The 22413-nt window shown below is 47.0% G+C and overlaps 3 protein-coding genes across 3 annotated transcripts; 1 reads left to right on the forward strand and 2 right to left on the reverse strand.

Moving 5' to 3' along the window:
- Positions 1–6955: 6955 nt before the first annotated feature.
- POX_f07429 (uncharacterized protein) lies at positions 6956–12080 on the forward strand (the record flags this gene model as incomplete). The annotated part of the gene is made up of 11 exons (XM_050116231.1): positions 6956–7174; positions 7227–7976; positions 8032–8311; positions 8366–8599; positions 8654–9363; positions 9439–9601; positions 9649–10011; positions 10075–10218; positions 10626–11238; positions 11293–11751; positions 11852–12080. The coding sequence occupies 11 exons, from the start codon at positions 6956–6958 to the stop codon at positions 12078–12080; spliced, it is 4164 nt and encodes a 1387-aa protein (XP_049966370.1).
- Positions 12081–13361: 1281 nt separating this feature from the next.
- Positions 13362–15146, reverse strand: POX_f07431 (uncharacterized protein; the record flags this gene model as incomplete). Its single annotated transcript, XM_050116232.1, has 1 exon — positions 13362–15146. The coding sequence occupies one exon, from the start codon at positions 15144–15146 to the stop codon at positions 13362–13364; it is 1785 nt and encodes a 594-aa protein (XP_049966371.1).
- A 5848-nt stretch (positions 15147–20994) lies between these two features.
- Positions 20995–21582, reverse strand: POX_f07432 (uncharacterized protein; the record flags this gene model as incomplete). Its single annotated transcript, XM_050116233.1, has 1 exon — positions 20995–21582. The coding sequence occupies one exon, from the start codon at positions 21580–21582 to the stop codon at positions 20995–20997; it is 588 nt and encodes a 195-aa protein (XP_049966372.1).
- Positions 21583–22413: the final 831 nt, after the last annotated feature.

Below are 22413 nucleotides of genomic sequence, written 5' to 3' on the forward strand. Positions count from 1 at the left end.
AATCAACTAACGCTGTACGAATTTGTCATAATTCTTTATTTGCCAGTCGCTTTTGATAAGACTCACAGGGGCTGTATGTACTTACAGGGGCTGTATGTCACATACTAGTAAGCAGTTCAGCCTTGACCGCAATGCTTCTGTTACCAGTCCCAATTACAAGTATTGTTAGGGGGTCTGTATCGCAGGTCAGAGAACCTGTTGGCTAGGCAGAGAGTCCAAGTCTATGGGGTCTGAATTCAAAGACTGAATCTTGGAGTCCGGGTAGACTCCACTAGTTTCCACAATATATACGTGGGGTTCCCGCGTACCGAGCCCCCACAGCACCGTAAGGGTTATTACCCTAAGGCGACGCGGGGTCGATTCGATCGTGAATCGTCTCGAGTCACCACATATGACTTGCGCCGTGACAAGTATTCCACATATCATGCTGTATATCAAACATAACGAGAATCGCGGTCGAGAACGGTATAAAAAAAAGGCTCAATGTGGCTTCCCCCGACTGAAGGCTTCATTGATTGACCAACATTAGGCCAGAAATTAGCAACTACTTGGGCAACTAGGTTCTGATTCTGATGTCAGTATTACGCTGCCTGTTACTTGGCTTCCCCTCTTTCGGTCTTTCGGCCATTGCTTGACTGATAAATCCTCTTTTGTTATTGAGTTGGGGGTGGGAGGGGTGGCTTGGCTTTTTAGGCTTATCACTGAGCAATTAAAATACAGAGCTGACAACCCCGGCACAGGCCGAACACGGAGAGCCATTTAGCCGTAAGCCCAAATCAAGCATCAGTAACCAGCACTGGCTGTTTACCGATTCTGAACACAGCTAGAAGACCCATGCTAGGCTGTTCCTTATTAAATGGCTCTAGGTGTCACTATTTTATAGGACGTTGTGTACATACAGGTTCACTAGAAGCCAAAAGGTGCGGAAGAATTTCGCTATTACCGAAAGAGTGTGTATATTTAAAGCACCCTGGGCCGGGGGGAGGCAAATCAAGAATCTGTCTGGGGCAGGCTTAAATTAACAGGCAGTCTAAGATTTGCTGGATTACCGAACTATCTTAAAGAAAGGTTTGACACTTTACCCACACACGCTTCCTTCCCAGCACCCACTCAGAATGCGCTAATCCAACTGTAGCTAGATGAAGTAGCTGTTGTGAGGCAACGCTGTTCTACTGACTGCGAGAATGTCTGAAGTCTGGCGATTCGGGCTAGATACCCTTGTGGGTCTCCAGGCCAAAAAAAACGTGTGCCAGGGTCTGTTTCACGCCAGTAGCGTCGTTTAAGATAACGAGATTTTGACATAGTAACCTAGGCCCTTGCTTGAGACGATGTAACGTTGTCAAGACTTGTGGTGACCGTTCCTACTGCGGAACTGCTGTATTCCCTGACAGAACCCCGCAGAGGCTGTTTGCCACGTAAGGTAATTGCGAGACCATGTTCACAATTTAGTCAATTACGTATCCATTCAAGAAATCGGAAAATTTGCCCAATAGCAGCAGGTCACAGGCGCAAGTGTTGCAGCCTTTTCTCCGTCTCCATCCTGTTTCATCTGCATCGTTAAACCAGGTCCCATTAGATTCTCGAGGCTCTTTAAGGCTTTGTATCCCGTAGATTATCATTTGCTATCCGCCTTTACGTTTCTTCCTATATCATAAAGCACCAGAGCCGGCACCAGCACCAGAGAGCTGCTGTCTATTTCGAAACTATCATTCAGTCTGGTAAGCATTGGTACACTCCCAATCGTGGCCTATGGGAAATCTAAATTTTCTGCCACACAACACAGAGCGTCGGAAGAAGCAGCATATGAAGTTAGCTAGTCGTCTTCTCGGTAAAAATAGGAATGGAAAGGGTACTGAGCAAACAGCCGAGGATTAGGTTCTGTGTGCAAGATGCTGCACGAGAAACCGCCGAGTTTGGCTAGTCGGATCGCCGTATTAAAGGTATTTCTCACATTGTCTCATAGAATCTGCCTACTTCAATTGGCGAGCTTTGAATTTTGACCACTTTTCTGGCTATGTAGGGACTAACCTTGGTGGCGGCTCGACCCGCACGGATGGGCAACAAGACCAAAGCTACCACAATTGCATTCAGACGACTATCCACGAAGTCTCCGAGTTAGCGTCGCCAGAATGTCAGGCAAAATCGGTCCGCTATCGAGTCAAAGAGCGCGAATAAGAGCATTCGGCTTCATTTTATTGGAATTGCAACAAAAGGGGCCGCTGAGCCATTTAGAGGATCGGCAGCGACGTGCTCCCTGAAATGATTGTAGCGGATTTCGGTCTGCCCCTAAGCCCGACAGCAGTCTCTCCTCTTCCCCTCTGAACCCCGCGCTAAGATGGTATGTCGCCGCAAATTTTGCTTAGACATGCATTCATGGACCGGCCCACTATTTGGCTTACCAGTACTTTTGCTACTTCTTAATACAATGTAACCTCCTAGGCACGGGCATTTCAGCCCCACGAAATAAGGTAGTTCATTTCATTAGAATCGACATTTCTTGTCTTGATCTTTGTATCTTCTCTTTTGAACTCAGCACCCATTGCCCAGATCTGGCAGTCCTAGATAGGTTATTTGGGTACTCACTCCTGTCAAGGAGCTTTTGAACGACGGGAGCAGAGCTGGAAGCGCTTGCAAACTAGATGATCGAATCTGATGTAGTGGGCTTCCGTATGCACGTTATACACGCCCCTCACAGCCTAAACAACTTGTGTTAAGTGATCTGGGCCTAAGTATATGTAGTACCATGGATAGGTGCCGCCCGAAGAATCTCCATTTGGTTGTGTCTCTTAAACCGCCAATGCTGATCAGTATCGAGGATATATAACAAAGACAAGATGCTAGCCTTACTCATCCTAATCAGTCTCTTCCATGACCAGTACTGGGTGCCTTCCTCTGACATTGAGTATCTTTCCACCCACTTCGAGAGCCATCTTCCAATCTAACTCATATGTTCGTTTGATATTATAAGTGATAAATGTTGGAACTTCATGAGGCTTGAACTGGTCATGCTGGAGTCTTAGGTTGAGCAGGTGTCCTAAATTCAGGATGCTCGAGTTTTCATCAACCGTTAAGCTCAAAAGACTGCGACAAGATGTTGATTGATTGTTGGAAGGATTTGCTTCGAATTCGGCATCGCATTGAACTCCATCATCCCTCTGCTTTGTCTTCTTCGGTGTCGGAAATTCTGTCAAAATGGTCCTTATCTTGAAGTGGTCTTCACGTACATCTGCTCCGCCACCCATAGTACCATTTGCGAATGCTATAATGCTCGATGTCGATTGAATAGCAAGAGCAAAACTGTTTATACCAATAGTCTGGGGCACGTCGATGCCTTTGCTCGTATCCAGCCATTGGGGTATAGCTCGTATCTCGAATGGAATGGGGTATGGACTGCCTTTTTGTAGAACTGAAGCTAGGCTGGTTTCCAAGCAGAAAGTAAGATGGGGATCTCCAGAAACACCTAGAGCGCTAGCGATCTGTTGTCTTATGGAAACTCTGGCAGCGCCCACAACAGAACTTAGGCTAGGGGAGGTGACAGTATAATACTGTCGGGAATGTAACTTGACGTCGAAATCAGTTATCGGGAAAGGGGATGATGCACATCGAAGCTGAACTGGCAGGCGAGCTATGGCAAACTTAGAGGCGTCAGAAGTCGTCATTGTAGCCTCCAAATAGTACTCAACAACTGCAAAGTCGCGACATGAAACAGCAGTATTGTTGGCCAGATCAAATGATGGTGGAAGAGCATGTAGGTAGACACAGGATAGGGGCAGGTATGATGCCTTCCCAAATGGATGCAATCTCAAACATCTTGCATTAGGGTGCTCAGGAATAACGATTTCAAAAGGCCAGGTGTTTTGATTTGGACAGGATCTTTGGATATGTAAGGCACCATTGAAAAGCTCACTTTGAACTCCATCTTGCCCGAACAAGTCCAGGCTGCTGTGACATGAAGAATCACGGCTAAAGAATTCGGTGCTGCACCTTCCACGGAAATTGATGATAATCCTTGTTTCAGTGCTAACCCAAGGCGAAATCCGAGACACATAGCCAGTAATTCTTTGGCCTGGGAGGAATGATTTGGCCGAATCCAGGCGAATTGAAAGATCGGAGCTGTTCAAAGCCAGAATTCTTGCCATTCCTTCGCAACTGTTCAAATTCCGTGGCTTGCTGATCTGGGTGCTCATGAGATCGAAACGAATGTCTTGAAGTTTTAACAATGTAACGTTTATTCAAGATTATGATAAAATATGTCGAGTAGCAGGCAGCAAGAGATGTAGATGATTGTGTAATGAGCACTCGAGAGGGTAAGATCTTTTTTATGCTAAAAGAGCAATATATTGCATGGAAATGTATTTGACATGCCCTGTATACGAATCTAATAGACTGACACACGTATGACAAAGCAGAATACCTTACGGGAAGTCACCTATCACTTGAGAAGCCTGAAATTGACATTTGTGGGGCTATTTGCTTGCCACCGCTTGATCTCAGTATAGTCAACCTGTGTAGAAGCGGTACATCGGAATAAGACACAATCCCGAGGTATGTTGCTAAAAGGAATTGATACGTACTGTACTGAAATTGATAGGTAGCGGTTTGGATAGCTGCCTAGGATTGAACGTACGGCTGGTCGGTTGAGTAAAATGCATGGGTGAAATGCAAAGCATCGGGATTACAATGATTCAAAGTTCGCACGTGCTTGGCTAGAGTGAATATGCACTTGGTCGGAATGCAATGCACTTGGTCGGCATGAATATGCACTTGGTCGGCATGAATATGCACTTGGTCGGCATGAATATGCACTTGGTCGGCATGAACATGCACTTGGTCGGCATGAACATGCACTTGGTCGGCATGAACATGCACTTGGTCGGCATGAACATGCATTTGGTCGGAATGCAATGCACTTGGTCGGCATAATATGGACTTGATCGGAATGAAATGCACTCGGTCGGCATAATATGCATTTAGTCGGCATGAATATGCACTTAGTCGGAATGCAATGCACTTGGTCGGCATGAGTATGCACTTGGTCGGAATAAAATGCACATGGTCGGCATGAGCGCAAAGGGTGCATTATTTCTAGCCAATTACGATACGCAGGCCGTCGGGATATTTTGACTATCGTAGGTTACGTACTAGCTTGAATTACAACGCTAGTGATTGGGTCGTGAAGACCAAATACCACCACCAATAAGGAGAAATCGAGCCTTGTGCAGCAGATGGAGTTGGAAACACATTAGGCAACCGCAAAAACATCCTAGTGAACATCACACTCAGCGCCATCCCGATAAGTGCTATGGAGACAAGAGGTTTGCGGTCGATCCTGTGAAGAAAGTCATCTCTGGTACCAATGTATGATGACAATTGTGACGGGATCTACTTGTACAAGGTAGAAAGACTTGATCGTCAGGGAAGAAGAAGGCGCCGCTGGTCAGGAGTGAATCCCAAGACTAATTCTTAAGGGTCCCTCGAGGGATCCTATCTTATAGCTCCCCAGGATTTCACACGAGGCCTGATGGCCCCCTCTGCTATATGCCTGCGTGATAGAATCTGAGAGGTTCGAAACCTTCGGGATGGTGGTGCAACCCGGGCTTATTCCTTTAGGTCCTCAAACCCTGCGGGATCCTGGTAGTACATGTGAGAGGTCCGAAGCCCTCGGTGGTGGGAGGGGTCCGAGTGCGGATGGGTGCCGAAGGCTTCCTTGTCAGTCCGCGGTCACCTGATGATATCGGGTGCCGGGGGGGGGGGGGTTTGCGGGCCTGAGGTCTCCCGGGGGCTGACCGGGGGTTATCACAAAGGAATCCCCTTTACAACAATCGAGGTCATAGATCTACCTATCTGCAATAATGCCCCATGGAACACGGCGACGAGGGCAACAATGCCTTCGCACATTCCTGATATAGCGAAGATCATGGCCACCTTTGACTGAATGGCTTCACTTTTGCACAGCTTCTCGTCAATGGGCCCCTCAAAGCTGTAGCTATGATTATAGTGGCGGTAGCATATGACGTCTTCCACGATCTTCGTTAGAGCCACGTTTGCAAACCCGGTCGTAGATACCACCATCAAAAGAAAGACACAATAAAGGTTAAGGGTAATGTCACTATGCAGTTTGGATACATGCACATCAGGAAATAATATGCCGAAGAGCGCTGGTTCACGTGACCCTTTGTCTCGTTCCTCACCTGCTATCAGGGCTGTCAGCTTATCTTCGGATTCGTGATGAAATCGCCGTTGAGTCATTTTTTCTACCCGATGCACGATGCGCATAAGAGATGTGTTTTCGTTTCCAAGCAGTAATCTACATCAAGAATAAATAAAGCCCATTATCACCGGAGTACGGAATGGGTTGGGTATTGTCTCGGACTAGAATCAGGCCATAATGAAACACCGGCATAAGTGGGGCCGACGATCGAGACCCGCCTGCATCGGGTATTCCGTTAAGAGACAGAGACTAATTTGGCGTATTCGCATAGTGACACATGATCCTGTGGCTTGCCTAAGTTATCACAGAAAATTCGTGAGCGTATACTGCTTATCAAGGCCAAACGGAGTCGTGAACGAAACGGACATCGTAACTTAATTTATTGGGCGGTATGCCGGTGGACAGGTATCTGCCCTGGATTCAATATAAAGCAGCATTATATAAATTCCTAATCCACCAATCAACGAGGCTTTCGCTACATTGAGGAATTCTAACCGGGTCCCGTCCTTCCTAGGATAAACGGGACTAGTGCCACTTTCCGTGGACCTTTTGAAGTCTGCGAATACTGGGGAATAAAAATCTTCCTCGATTCCTTCAATTAAAGCATTTTGCTAGAAGAGGAGAAACCCATTCATAAGACCTATTGTTGTTGCTTCTCTGTGCGTAAAGCTTCAATAGTCGCGGTCTAGTGAAATTTGTGAATATTCGCTCATCTAAACTAAAGTGGAGAGCCTTCTGGCCATGATGGTTTCACCCAGCGTCTGCTCTGCGCATGCAGATGACAAATTTGGACCTCGAGTGGACATTGCATGCCGACCATTTGATTTCACTTTGCTATTCAACGACATGTGCTTCATCATCCTTCCAGCTTCTGTTTTTCTCGTGCTGGCCCCGTTTCGACTGAGACTGTTGTGCAAAAGATCGGTTAAATTAAGATCGCATAGATTAGCGATATGGAAACTGGTAATTCCCAGTCACACAAAATTTAAAACTTATATCGCTGACCTTTTTTTAGAGCTTTTTAGCTGTCCTGTTTGTGTTTCATATTCTATTCGTTGCTTTCCGCTCAAAGACGCCCCTTTTGATGACAAGGCTGTCCGCAGGAGCCGGAGTTCTTAGCGCAGCAGCAGTTCTGGCAGCCGGAATTCTATCGTTCCTTGAGGACCAGCGCTCGCTGAACCCATCCAACATTATTTTGCTGCACTTCTCGGCATCATCGATTTTATACCTACCACTCCTACGCTCACTCTGGCTCATAAACCATGAGTTGAGCCCCCGAGCTCTTTGGACGTCGATCTTCGTATTTACTGTGGCTGTTGTGCTGATCGAGTCGACCCGGAAAACAAAGATTCTTCGACCTGAGTTCGATTATGTGACCGCAGAGCAGATGACCGGTTTCTGGGGCCGTAGCTTCTTCATATGGGTTCTGCCATTCCTTCGCTCAGGTTATTCCAGGATCTTACAGTTGAGCGATATTCCCGATGTTGATGAAGCCCTGCAAGAGAAACGCACAAGTCTCAGTCTTGATATATCATGGAAGCGATTCAATGGCCGTTTTAGGCTACTCCGTGCGGCATTTTATGCGTATATGGCGTCGTGTCTATCCGCTATTTTACCACGTCTCGCTCTCTCCGCTTTCAATTTGTGCCAACCATTCCTCATCCAAGCAGCAGTCATGCACCTGGACATTAGAGCCGATGATAGTAACAGGGAATCTGGACAGGCACTTGTGGGTGCCTTTATCCTCGTCTATACTGGCATAGCTGTAAGTAGTAAAGACACTTTTGCCCTACCAGGTTGTACTAATACAAAGCCTCCAGGTATCACGTGCAGTGTATTGGCGCCAGGTGTACCGCATGATCAGCCGAATACGGTCCGGCCTAATCTCCAAGCTTTACCGGCATACCGCATCTCTTCCGGCTGTTGTCATTGGCGATTCCGTAGCTCTCACCTTAATGGGGACGGATGTGGAACGAATCGTACAGTCCCTGAGACTGGTCCATGAACTGTGGGCTTCAATCCTCGAGGTTGGTGTCGCATCGTGGCTATTGGGGCGGCAGGTGGGCATAGCTGCCATTGTGCCACTGGTTATATGCATCAGTCAGTAACTTACAAGGCTTCGGCTTACCCCTCGATACTAAACAGCCGTTTTAGTTTCCGTTATAGCGACATCCAAGATTAGTGCACGTTTCGGGCTGGCCCAGAGGCGGTGGTTTGAACGCGTACAGAGGAGAGTATCTGTCACAGCCAGTATGCTTGGTGACATGAAAGCAATGAAAATGCTTGGCCTTTCTATGGTTTACGGTGACAACATTTCTCGATTGCGAGAGATTGAACTAGAAACCTCTGGAAATTTCCGGAAGTTGCTCGTATGGCAGATGGTTATATGTAAGCCCAGCTTTCCCTTGTTTGAGTGCGATTCTTTTTCTAAGCGCTGTTTAGCGAACGCTCCTGCAATTCTTGCCCCCTTTGCGACACTGGCAGTTTATGCTATCATAGCGGTGGTGCAGAAAGATGACACGCTCCTCGCATCGCATGCATTTGCTTCTATCTCTTTGATTGGTATTATCACTTATTCATTGAATGTCCTTTGTACAGCATTGCCATCTTGTATGCAGGGCGTTGCATGCTTTGGTCGTATTGAGAAATACCTCCTGAGGAAACCCTGTCTACCTTCTGTACCATCGGAATCTTTGGGAGAATCTATATCACTTGAGAATCTCCCCTCAGCCACGTCGAAGGCCGTCATCATTACATTTGAAGAAGCTGATATCTGCTGGTCAGCTGAATCTCATGATGCTGTTCTCCACAAATTGAGTCTGACTATCCGACCCGGTCTTACTGCTATTATTGGAGCCGTTGCTTCAGGAAAGTCAACATTGCTGGCGACTATGATTGGGGAAACGACTTTACGAAGTGGGTCCATAACACCAAGCTTGAGCGGCATCGCATTTTGTTCCCAGACACCATGGATCATGAATGACACCATAAGAAATAATATCACTGGAGGCCATGGTTTTGACCAAGAATGGTATGAATTTTCCATTTCCTGTTGCGCCTTGCGTGGGGATATCGACAGGATGCCAGAGGGAGACCAGTCAATTGCGGGAAGTAACGGCGTGGCTCTAAGTGGAGGCCAGAAACAACGGGTGGTATTTCAACACTCCTCTATTATCGCACTGGCAGTGTCAAGGATTTTAGGCTGACAAATTGCATATGCTACATAGTGCCTCGCCCGTGCCGTATATTCCAGACTCCGTGTCATTGTCCTGGACGACGTACTGAGTGGTCTCGACACCTCTGCCATCAGTCACATCATTACTCATTTGATCGGCAAAGATGGACATTTTCGTAGATCTGGTATATCTGTGATACTCGCTACTCATAACTGTAAGTTTAAGCTCTAACGTTTTTCAACTTAACACTCATGGTCTCAGATCGTATCCTGCCGTTCATGGACTCTGTCGTTGAACTGGATCGCGGCAGGCTCGTAAGTTGCGGGCCGCCGAGCGGGAGTCAAGGGGAAGAAGCTCAATTATTTGAGATGAAAAAGGCGGTCCCAGGGGCCACATCCCGAACTCATTCATCGAGTGGACAGATAGGGACAAACGAAGTGACGATCCATGCAAGCCCTCATGGCTCTACCCGCCCTGCAAAAATGAAAAGTCAGCATTTTGAATTGCAGCGCCAAACCGGCAATTGGTCTGTCTATAGGTATTATTCACAAACTGCAGGGTCATGGGTATTGATTATCTGGGCTCTATTTACAATTTCGGAGGCAGTGTTTGCCAACATTTCGCGTGAGTAAAGCCTACTTTGTGTTCATATTTCATCATCTAAAGCCTTCTGGTTCGTCCTTTCAGCTATTTGGGTCAACATCTGGACGAAATCGAATGAAGAACAACCGAACCAGAAGACAGGCCTCTATATCGGAGTGTATGCATTATTTGTCGCTTTGACAAGCTTTGCAGTCGCTGGAGAGTGTTGGCAAGTTTCTCCCATCAACCGTGAGAGCTATGTGAAGTCAATAGTCTAATCCTCACTTGAATAGGGTATTCTTTATCAAGATTATTAACAATACAGCCATGAAATTACACTCAAATCTCCTAAAGGCAACTTTGAGGCAAGTACAATCGCTGACAACCTCACCTAATACTTTTGACGATACCTGATACTTGGCAAACAGGGCCCCGTTTAGTTTCTTCAGCAAAACAGACACAGGGACTATGACCAATAGGTACAATTTTTTACCGATTACTTCTATTACATTCATTATATCTTACGCATAATGACAGGTTTAGCCAAGATATGGACCTTATCGACATGACTCTCCCGTCGCAGGCAATGCAGTTGGCTACGGGCAAGTTAATAAATCAAGCACCAACTGTCATAATTTAATCTAACGCAACTGCAGGAGCTACATCATGTCTTGTCCAACTGGTCATAATTTGTGTTCTTGGGAAATACTTCGCTGCTGCACTCCCAGTCTTAGCTCTTGCATTGTTCCTCGTCCAACGGTATTATTTGCGCACTTCACGCCAGGTCCGTTTGCTGGACATTGAAGCTAAGGCTCCAATTTTCAATCACTTCATTGAAACAATCCAGGGGGTAGCAACCATCCGCGCCTTCCGTTGGGATGCCAATTTCCAGCAAAAACATGGCAACATGCTGGACAGGTCGCAGAGGCCATTTTATATGCTCTTCAGTATTCAGCAATGGCTGGTTCTGGTGCTCGATCTCATCGTTGGCGCCATGGCCATTCTTATCGTCGAGGTGGCTATATCTACTATCGGTAGTTTTGAAGCTGGAGCACTTGGTGTTGTTCTTGTGCTCATCGTAGACTTCAACCTGCTCCTGGCGCAAAGTATTCAGGCGTGGACGAAGCTGGAGACTTCTATTGGAGCTGTCGCGCGTGTCCAAAACTTCGTATACGAAACTCCACGTGAGCCAACCGGGACTTCCCTCCCTCCTGCGATCTGGCCAACAAGAGGCATAATCCATTTCCAAAATGTTGTGGCTAGTTACACGTACGTTTCCTTGTTCCCCCAGAATTTACCAGAAGACCGCCTGATTTATAATAGATGCAACGGCCCCCCTGCGCTGACAAACGTGAGCCTGAACATTAATTCATGTGAAAAGGTTGCCATCTGTGGATCATCTGGTAGTGGGAAAACCACCTTTGTTTTGGCCCTGCTACAGATGATAGAGGTAAGTCAAGGACTTATTAAAGTCGACGACCTGGATATCGCTACTTTTGACGGCGATGACCTTCGCTCGCGCATCAACGTAGTGCCGCAAGACCCCTTCTTTATCCCTGGCTCAATCAGACACAACCTAGACCCCCGAGGTCTATCTTCTAGTCAGTCTATTGAGACAGCAATTCGAAAGGTTGGCTTGTGGGTGAGAGCCAGCAGCATAGGCGGGCTAGACGTTGAAATGGTGGCATCTGAATGGTCACACGGGGAGAGGCAGTTGCTTTGTTTGGCCAGGGCACTGCTGGTTCCGAGTAAAATCCTGATCCTGGACGAGGCAACAAGCTGGTAAGATATTTTCCCATAGGACGCTTATTATACCGGCGTACTTGATAATCGCACAATTTCCCAGAAACTTATAAAGCGGTGTGGTACTAACTAATCTCAGTGTCGATGCGACAACAGAACGCATTATGCAAGATATTATAGACGCTGAGTTCCAGCATCATACAATCATTTCTGTTCTTCACCGGTTCACATATATCGAAAAGTTTCATCGGGTTGCTGTCTTTAGCCAAGGAAACCTGGTCGAGTGCGACGCACCGCTCACTCTACTCGAGAGAGACTCAGCTTTGCGTGTGCTCTATCGCAATCAGCACTCCAGAGCTTCGACTTAGTCATCAAATGTTGGCTCCGAGAGTGAATTGTGAATACCATCTATTTTGTTCGAATCCTTGATAGGCAAAGGCTAGTTGTTTATACTTCAAGCAAATTGGGTCTGATCAGATCACCTTCACATGAGAAGTCCTGTCCCTATGAGCCTGAAAATTTAGTGACAGCCTCTTTCACAAAAAAACTGTTTTGCGTAACTGGAATCGTACAGTCTAATAAAGTATAACCAAATAGGTCGCAAGAGTACCGCAAAGGCAGAGGAAGAAAGACTAGAATGGTATCAATAATGGATAATAACGGTGACTCTAGCGACGGCTGATAAAGCCATTTCAGCGTAACAACTTTGTAGTATAGTTGTATATAACTCCTTTGTTTGAACTGAATGTCGGAGGTTGCGTTGAAATCCTAACAGGCATATAGGTACAAACAGGGAAACAGAGCTTAGATTGTTAGTCAAAGCGCACTAACATGCACCAATGCGGTGAAAACAAATTATACATTGTGTATCTCCACTATGACTAATTTTTTTGTTCTTTTCGGAGCCGGTCTCCTTGGACTGTCACAGTGAAGGTTTTTTAAACCGCTCATCTAGCATCGATGGCAGCAAGATAGTATGCTGCCAATGCGTAGTCTAGTCTGTGTTTCCTAGCCACTCTTCTCCATTCCTCCCTTTGTGCTCAAATTTCTTGTCAACCTATGGTACGCTGAATGGCTATATCTTCCAAATGAGCTGCAATAATTGGGCTATATTGTTAGACTTGAAACGAGAGTTAAGAATGGCCTGTGCTACCTCCAAAATCAATCCAGGACGCTTCGGTCCCTAAATAAAAGCGCGGTTCTTCAGAGATATCCTCTATGCCTATTGAAAAGCTACAGGCTTACTGACATATAGTTCCATCTGATGTCTTAGATACTGTGTGTTACAATGATCTCAGTAATGTTGTTGGCCTTCCATCGGACCCAACCATATGACCATGGAGACTTAGATGCAATGCTTCCCTTATATGGCATGCAAAGCAAAGTTAGATGAACTGCTGTAGCAGAATATTATGCAAATGGCTGCAGCGACTGATCCGCCATCCCTGCTTGATTTGTAATTATCCAAGTACATTATACAGTCACACCGAAGACAGGATGGTGTCGGCGTTGGCGATTCTTCTGTCCCTCAAACAGCATTCTCACGGCCCTGTTGAATCATAATAAATTTTGAAAACTGTCATAACTACAATTCTGGTCAGTAATAGAGCCTGTTGGTGACATAATAAAATAGCTTGTAGGCGAGGACGCTACAGTATCCAATCCTGGCCATCAACGTTCTCCAGCCACAGCCTGAATGCATGATCTGGACCTAAAACAGGCGCACTCAGATCATAATTGAGACCATCCGTCAAGTATCCATCTAGCCTATATGCGTTGTGAACCGTATTGTTTGTGAAAGTGTTGGTACCGGGCTGCTGTCTTGGTGCAGAAGAAATTTGGCCAAGCCTATCCGCGGTATTCAAAGGACTCAGGATCTTATCAAGGATCCGAGAAATCAGCTTTCGGCCCTTTTCGCAAAGTTCTCTATCTCCAAACATTGGATCCAAATCGCTCAGCTGAGTTGTGAAGATACAGAGATCCTGAATTGTCCTGCTTCGAGGCAGAAGCGGCTCGTTGGGATACACTGGGAGTTGTTCCTGCTTCAGGAGTTCTATCGCCAATATAACCGCACTGCGAAGTCCATGTACTGCTAGGAAGTAGATGAATGATGTTGCTGCCGACATTTCGACACGTTTGTACAGTCCCATCACATCACTCAGGATTGTCCGTGCCATATTTATCAATCCTGCGGGGCCCATACCCGCTTTGCGCATGAGTACGCGGTGCAGTAGAAGTGAATTCGCCTGCGGGCCTTGACGAAAGACGTTCTGAAAGTGTAACTCGTTGACCCTTTGGTTTTCGAGCCCACATATCCCATCTCTCAAATTCAACATAACTTGCGGAAGAGCTCCCCAATGTTCCTCCGTTTTGCGTTGAATAATATCTGCATTTTGCAGCACCTCGTCTGGAGTGAGGTTCCCTAATGACAGCTCCAAAATGTCCTCTCTCCTTGCCATGAAATTGATAGAAGACCGTATCCAAGAAACATGACTTATCTCTCCATCTCGGTTATAACCTTGCTCGTCCAGTTGGGCGATGGAGACGGATAGTTCCTCTTGATCTTCCGAAAATAACTGTGAGTCCGTCAGATCTAGTGGCGGCTCTAAGTTAATATAACGATGCGAGAGTCGCGGTGGCCGACCCAGAAACGTAGCTATGCTGATCTCTGCTGTGTAGATCATTGCTCTAAGTCGTTTTCGTAGCTCAGCGAGGAAAAAAGGAACTTGACTATCGGCTTTGATCTCCTGGTGAAGACCCATCGCAACAAAGGCGCTATTCACTTCAGCACCGAAACAGTAAGGTGTATAACAAGCTTCTCCCTTTGTATATTTGGTGATGTTGTAGTGCTCGAAAAGGGCCCAGATGTATGCATCATCCAAAGCGCCGATTTCTCGACAAAACCCGATGCATACATCTGAAACTTCAACGATGTGATCCAATAGTGATTTTCGATCCACGTTGAATTCCTGGAAAAATGGATCCGATGAATTTGTTACCATTGCATATGTCCCCAGGTAGTTAGCGATCATGGCGATCACTCCCCAGCGTATGTGTTTGCCTGTGGCAGAGGAAATCCATTGCCTTGCTGTGGTGCAGCCATCAAACACTTGTGGTGTCGCCGTGTTCTCACAGAGCAAACGACATAGCTGCCGTATCTGCTCGGGATTCTGACTTAACAAAATCTCGCCATGGGCAAACCACAACTGTGATAACCACTGTCTCACAATGAACTCGCCGCAATGAATGTGGATACATTCGGTAGATTGGAAAAACAAGTCGATGCCACGATCTATCATTGCCCTGTGTTGCAGGAAAGAGAGAACCCGGCAACCGCTGGCGATTCTTTCGCACGAAATAGGTTTCTTGTGGACAGCCGTGGCACGTTCAAGGCCGCTGGAAGTTATACCGAGTTGTGTTAAGTCCTCTGTCATGATGGATGTGTGAGAGGTGAAGCCAAGGAACCCGTGCTTGCCCCGCCAGATCTCCGAAAAGTCAGATAACGGCGGTGCTGACCCTGCACGCTGTGGTAGTGCAAAGATCGCCCTGGGACTGTACAATTGCGAAGCGGTAACAATTCCGGTTTCATCGCCTCCACGAGCTTGCGCAATTGAGGAGCGAGAGACAGCGCTGGTCGGCGGTGATGGAGTCAGGACATTTGGTTCTGCTGCCGCAGTTGTAGTGGCTTCTTGACGATGCTAAAGAGACATATTTATGTTAGTGGGACATATAAAAGCTACATCCTTGCTTTCGAATTAGGATGGAATGTCCGTTTCCTTACACGCGTAAGAGGGTTCGGATGATAGTAGCATTCATCAACACACCGCCTCCTAATACATCTTGCGCAAGGTATGCTGTGATCGCACGCAACTTTCGACTTTCGGCATGGCTCGCAGGACTGCAGTTTATGATTTCGGCGGTATCTAGCGATAGGAACCTTTGCCGTACGTTGCACCAGTATCGACCGCCTGCTAGACCCCATGTCGACGGGACAGGCGGGAGAAGGAGGTGGGTAATTGGAAATAATACAGAAGTAACGGCAAAAACAGAGCGCGAGCCTCAAGAATGGGTTTTCTCTCACTTCGAATGACGATAAGGTAGAAACTGAGTGATTTAAAAGTCATACCACAGAGTCATGTCCGCACTTAGATAGGGGTGACATGGTATTCCAGGGTGGATGGAAAACAACCTTCTCATCCGAACGTAGGCAGGGAATCTTGTGGGCTAGCTAGTCTCCGTCGGTTGACTGGTCACATGAAATCCCGAAAAGACTTAGTGTCCGTACCTTACCAGAGCACCCACATGATTGCGCCACTGCCTGCGCGTCCGCTGGCGGAGACATGGTCAATCAGACATCACGCTAACTGAACCAGGCTGAGGCCAATCTTGGTGGGCCCTTGGAAAGACACCGTAAATGGATTGACTCAAGGCTTTTTCCGAATCAACAGCGACTGAAGTGGACCTCTTTTAAGGTCACTATTAAGTTTTTTTATTCCCTAAGTGATGATACTGAGAGAGTTTGCCCTCTCCAGATGTTTGCTAGGCTCAGCAGCAGTCATGTGCCTTGAGGGTTTTTCTCCCGCTCGTGGGTTTTCCCTCTCCCTTCTTCCTTCCTGAGATAGACTTCCCAATCCCAGTTGTCTCGCCTCCAGATTGCTTCCTTGCCTTGTAGACCTGTAGGTCTGTCAGATTCCTAGTCTGGATGAGCTTAGTCACTTCGGCTCCAACTTGACTCAGTTAACCTTACCCGAGTACGGTGGAAAATGCCTATCATCCTTTTTTTTTCTGAAAATCATGGAATTCGGTAACGTGACTGTCAACCTCGTCCGCGTATGACTGTATGATCTTAGTCGGTGGGAAGTGGAAATCATATTCAAGGCCCATCACAGATCCCGGAGGATCAGTTCACAATTCGTGGCTCTAGATAGCCGAAATACCTGCAGAATTTGGGAGAGATTAAAAGACCGGCTCACTAACTCCTAGAGGGACTTCCTCGTATATCGAAGTCAGTACGGCATACTTACGCCGCAACGCTAGGTGACGGTAAATTTGTCACCGGAAACGGCTAATTTGAACGCCAGTTTAAGCGTGCTTTTTACCGGAATCTTAGTCATTAACAGGTCACGTGATAGAACTGAGTGCTAATTTGCTATGTGTTCCCTGAATATTCTCCGAGTGCTCCCCGAGTGCTCCCGAGTTCTTAGTGCTAAGATCACTTCTTCACTCACTATGCCCACGGCAGGCGGTCAGGGTAACGCACGAGCCTGTCCAATTCTATATCCGCTTGTAGCCGGTCCTCGCCAACGGAGAAAGGGCGTTTTGCAAGATGCACACGGCCACCCTCCGAGTGTATCAAGCCCGTTCTCTTTGCATCAACATCGTCGACCATTCCCTGCTCGAGCCCCAGGCCTCCTGGGAGGATCTGTACCAGGCCTTTTCCTGTTCGGTCAAAGTCATCATGTTCACCTACTTTGACAGAGCTCTCGGTGATGCCCAGGTCTACTCCGACCATGTACCATCACCTTGGTCCCGGTCTCCACGGCTGGTGCTTCATTGTCCGCCAGTTTGCCGTCAAGTACGCCAAGCAACCTCGGTGTTGACTGCAATAAGATGCTCGACCGTCCGTGGGGCGACAACTACCTCAACTCCTAGACCAAGAAACTAAACAAAAGCGCCGAGGCTGACAGCAAGCCCCTGGGGCGTGGCGTCAACCAGGTCATCCTAGATTCCATCTTTAAGGGGTCGTTCTGAATGATATTTAAAAGGTCTTCTCCCTCCGTCCATCCCTAAGCTTTGTTTGGTATAAATAATTTAGAGACGCTTTATGCATTCCTACTTTTGTGATCTTCTCTTTTACGGCCGCTAACAATTCCCATCACCATCCGCTTTTCCATAGTCTCAGCTGAGATTATCGATACCTGAGATTATGACTGTTTTTAGCATCTGCACTTCAAAAAATAAGAAGCTGGTGTTTAGCCCTGAGCATTATCGACGACGTCGCCGACAATTGGAGAAAGGCATCATTCAAGAACGGCATGCTGTTTCCACTAAAAACAACATTGACTTCATAAAAAGAAGATGGACCAGGTACCACCTCCTTCCGGTGTTGGTTTTCATTTTAGCTAATCAAGCCAGACACTGTGTCCATTTAGGGGAAGATCCTCTTCAGTTCCTCGTTAGGGTGCAGAAAGGAGATGTGATGGTATTTCTGGAGTGGATACTCGATAATTCTGAGATCAAGAAGTTCAGCAGTCTGCACGAAAACTGGAGGTTATGGTGTCAGCTCTATCGCAAGGCTGTTGGACGTAGTCTCCATGCGAAGAGTTGCCAAGATATCAATGACGTGGGTAAGATCTTACTCCCTCAATATTTAAATTCTGACATAAGATCGGTATTATATGAAAGAGACTCTGGCTCCACGATATAATCTTGACATGTCAGTTGGAGAAAAACCTGTCATGAACGTCGATGATCTATATATTATGCTACATCATCACTGGACGAAAGATACAACACCATATCCCGATGGTCGGCAAATCATCTAGCTTGCCTTCCTTCTGTTGGTTTCAGCTTATACCGGAAGCCGGCCAGGGGCACTAGTCTATGTCGAAAAAAACGAGCGAACTAATGTCCGGCACTTCTTTAGCATTACTGACGACGGTGAAGAGGATCATGAAGAGGATTGGGATCTTAGGGACAAGGATCTCAAAACTCTCTGTTATGGCCAGATTAACCTGGTTCAGCTACCAAATCCTGGTGGACTCCGTGATCACCTTGTAATGGAAGTCGATTTGAAGCATACCAAGGGCCATTGTAGCAGGCCAAAAAGGTGAGTAACCCATGTGGCTTGACTTGCGATGCGCGAAACTGACCAGAACGCCAAGAAAAATCTTTTTGATGTCAGAAGTGAAGCAGCCTATCTTCGACATCGTAATTCTGGTACTTGCAATGGCGATTATGGACGGGGCATTCAGAAGTAACGTTTGCTCTGTGGAAGATATTTTCAGGACCCGCGTATCCTCACCACGCCGTTCTCTGAAATTGGATTTCAAACCAGAGAAACACAACGTGCCCATCTGTCGTCAACCTGTTTGACCTCTTCCGGTATGGGTACTCACGACATGAAACCTCTCAAGTATCATACCTATCTTTACTTTCTTCAGCGGCTGAGCCTAGCTGTTGGGATGATTCGCGCTATGGGACCCTACGATCTACGGCGGGGTACAGGCGAAGCTGTATGGTTGCGTGGTAGTGGAAAATAGAAGAGATGCGAAAACGCGTGTTAAAAAAAACGCGCTAAATTAGCGTGGTGTAATCAGACTTTTGGAACCCATTGTAGTCAACTAACTAACTAACTAACTAGTTAATGCTTGGCTGGAATTGGTGATGTAAGCTGACGCTCCCGTGACAATTCACTACCCAATGCCAGTGCGGGGTTCATATTTGTTCAACCTTGTTTCTACCATCGCCTTTTGGAACTGAATCTACGGGGCAGTTGGTCGTACACAATGGGCAACAATAGTAGTTCTCTGGTATGTCTAGTGAAGACGGTATCACAAAAACGAGACTCACATGACGGGCCCAGGTCCAAATCGAGATACCGTTGAAACGTAAGGAACTTGCCGATTTGGTGTTATCTGCTGGTGAGCTTGTGAGGCCAAATTGCTGAACTCTCGTCTATAAGTTTGCTAATCCAATAGGGAAGCTACTCATAACTTACGGCAGATCTCGGTTTCGCATGCATTGATAGCATCATGGCGTGCAAAGTTAATTGGAAATAGTGGTGTTAGTAATTTAAAAGGAATGGAAGTTGAAGAATGGTTCCAGAGGTAGGAGAACGATAAAAAAGAGCGACTTTCAGCTGAACAAGCCTCTCGCCTGGCAAAATTAACAAAGAAATGGAGGTGTCGCACCGGAACTGATGTACCGCAATGCTTGTACGACTGGATCTCGGAGCCCGTTGCAAACTTCTGGGGGCACAGTCAGCCTCCTTCGAATCCCGCGCTTGTTGACTGTTGTCTACGTGATATTGATGAACTTGACGATTCAACAACGCTGAAACCTATCGGCCGAAGGGTCGTACTTATCATACTACATGATATTGTTCAAAATGAGAAAAAGCGGTTGGAACGAGAGACCGATCCCACCGTCAGCGAGAAAGGGAAGCTTCTCACGAAGGCAGTCCAAAATATCATTGGCGAAGCCTATCGCAGCGCCGACTTACCCAAAGAAGATCGAGAACGCGCGCGGAAGCGATGCATGTATCTCCAACGATATGATAGAAGGTGGTAGTTGTTTAATCGGAGAGAAGCCATACTGGAATTTCCACTGGTGCATGCAGCGAAAATGTGCGTCAACCCCTTAGGATATAGGGTTAGTTACTAACTGTCTTTTTTGTTTAGTTTCGAACGAGCCGGGCTATCGAAAATTGAGATTGAAGCTTTGAACGCTTATGAAGAAACGATGTACGACGAAGATTATCGATTAATATTGCTGAAGGTATATGAAGCAATATACAATACATATAAGTCTTACCGATGCGCGTTTCAGATGCGCAACTCTTATCATATTGCCCCATTTACCGGAGTTGCTTCTGGTTATACAGGCCGGAAGAGGCCACATGACGACAGCAGAAATTTCGACGCGTCTGCTAGAAAGAGAGCTACTTTACATTCTTGCGCTCAAGGTTACACTGGGCAAGGCTCTGTCCTAGGGTCTCAAATTGTTAGCCTAGGTGGGTGTCCATAGTTACTGGAGTTCAATGAAGGTAGAAACCTTTTAACATCTAACCCCAACAATAGATTCTATGGTTCCTGTCCACGGTGGTTATTCAGGAACAGAAATAAGTCTTGGACAGACGGGCCAACCATCGATTTCTGATGATGATGGTCTTCAACCAGATGCATTATTGCGTCACAACGAAATGCCCAGCGAAAATGCTGACTCTCGCAGAGTCATGGGCCTTTCACGATCCTGCCAGAGGCCCATCAATACATCAAAATCTGGGGATGTTGATATCGGAGCTAGAGGAGGCAATGACCGCACGCAACTTCATACCAGTTCAGCGCCAGGTGCCCGAAGCACATGTGTCACTGGAAACCGAGAGCCATCTGCAGGGTTTTCCATACATTTCCCGGTCAATGTCCTACAGCCTGGGGCAGCTGAGTAAGGGAGCACAGATAGTTCAGTCCACAGAGGTTGCAAACGCATGAATTGGGCTTGATAGTGCTTTAAAAACTCATGAAGCCTCTATTGTGTCCTTCAGTAACATGTATCTGAGCTTCACTTCTTCAGAGGCAAGGGGAACTTTCGGATCCAGGCTTGCAAGCAGGTCTCATCGCCATAAACATAATCGGACTCATCATACTCGTCAATCAGCTTCATCATAGTGCGATTAAAGTCCTTCACGGCCGCCTGCCAGATATACCAGCCATGATCACCCCACTGTAGGCGCGGCTTTGTGGTAGCTTTGGCATATAAGGCTCCAGGTATTCCTTTCTCAGAGATGGGCTTTTGAGGGTCGATAGATGCTCTATGGGACGCACAGAAGGATTCAAGCCCAGCCTGGTCATCCAAGTACCGGCGCTGGTGGACCCCGACAGCCTTAGTGAATTCAGCATTGAGGTTGTGGATCGCCTCAGTTGTCTTGGCGTTGTACGAATCAGGGTTCATAGCCGAATATTTGAAGTTCCAGTCTATGGTAGTGATAAGGGCGAGGTATTCCAGGCGAGTGCCTTCGAGACTAGCAGGAAATGGCTGGCAAGCAGCGGTATGGTCACATTGAACTCGGAATGGTTCGCCTCCGCGCCAGAGGCGGTCAGAACGTTCAAGGCAAGGGAGGCAGAAGTCTTCGTTCGGTATGTCTTCCATGGTGGATGACGGTTTCAACGAGACGAGGCTTGTGACTTTTAACAGACTGGAAAGCCTGATGTTGTGGAATATCTAAAAAGACAGTCTGCAGGATAGAGAGCTAACCGCTGCAGAGTGGGAGTGGGAGATGAGAAGAAGAAGAGGAAGAAGAAAAAGAAAAAGAAGAAGCTAAAATAGGGGTGACAGGGAGACTTTACACCTCTCTTCTAGAAGACAGCAAGCGATCGCCTGATGGAAAATTCCGTAGAGATGGGAACTTCCTATTTCGCAACGCTAACTTACGGTAGTGATATTGTTACCCGCGGACAGATGAACCGGAAGAGAGAAGTGTATACTGTAAAAGCTCCTGCTAATGGACTGTACAGAGGTAAGGGACATTTGAAGGAAGTTACGGAGTGAAGTAGGAGACGTGTTCGCCAGTATCTCGGGTATTCTGGGAGGCTTAAATGAAGGTAAGAAAGGCAAACCATACACCGTCTCGCGGGCTAGGACGGTCACGGCCATGCTAGACTTCGCCCAGGCGCCAAAGCGGTTTCAGAGCCGCGCGCCACGGGGGCAGCCTAACAGTCACAAATGGCCAAAGCTGCTGGATGTAATAAGCATTCGATCATCAATATCAGAAGCTTCGTGCACTCTACTTGTATTTGGGGAAAGATCGTTTCCGCTCTTGAGTCGGTGTGCTGCGCACTAGGTTGTGGCGGGTGATGGTCTTGTCGCCCCCTGTTGCAGCCCAGGTTGGTTTTTGGTCAGGAATCCATGAGGGTATAATGAGGGTATAGCTGACAAAAAGCGGCTCGTGTTTTTCCGCCGCGGAGACATGTCGCCGAATCT

The sequence above is a fragment of the Penicillium oxalicum genome, chromosome VI (genome assembly GCF_001723175.1).
Source record: "Penicillium oxalicum strain HP7-1 chromosome VI, whole genome shotgun sequence".
Classification (NCBI taxonomy): Eukaryota; Fungi; Ascomycota; class Eurotiomycetes; order Eurotiales; family Aspergillaceae; genus Penicillium; species Penicillium oxalicum.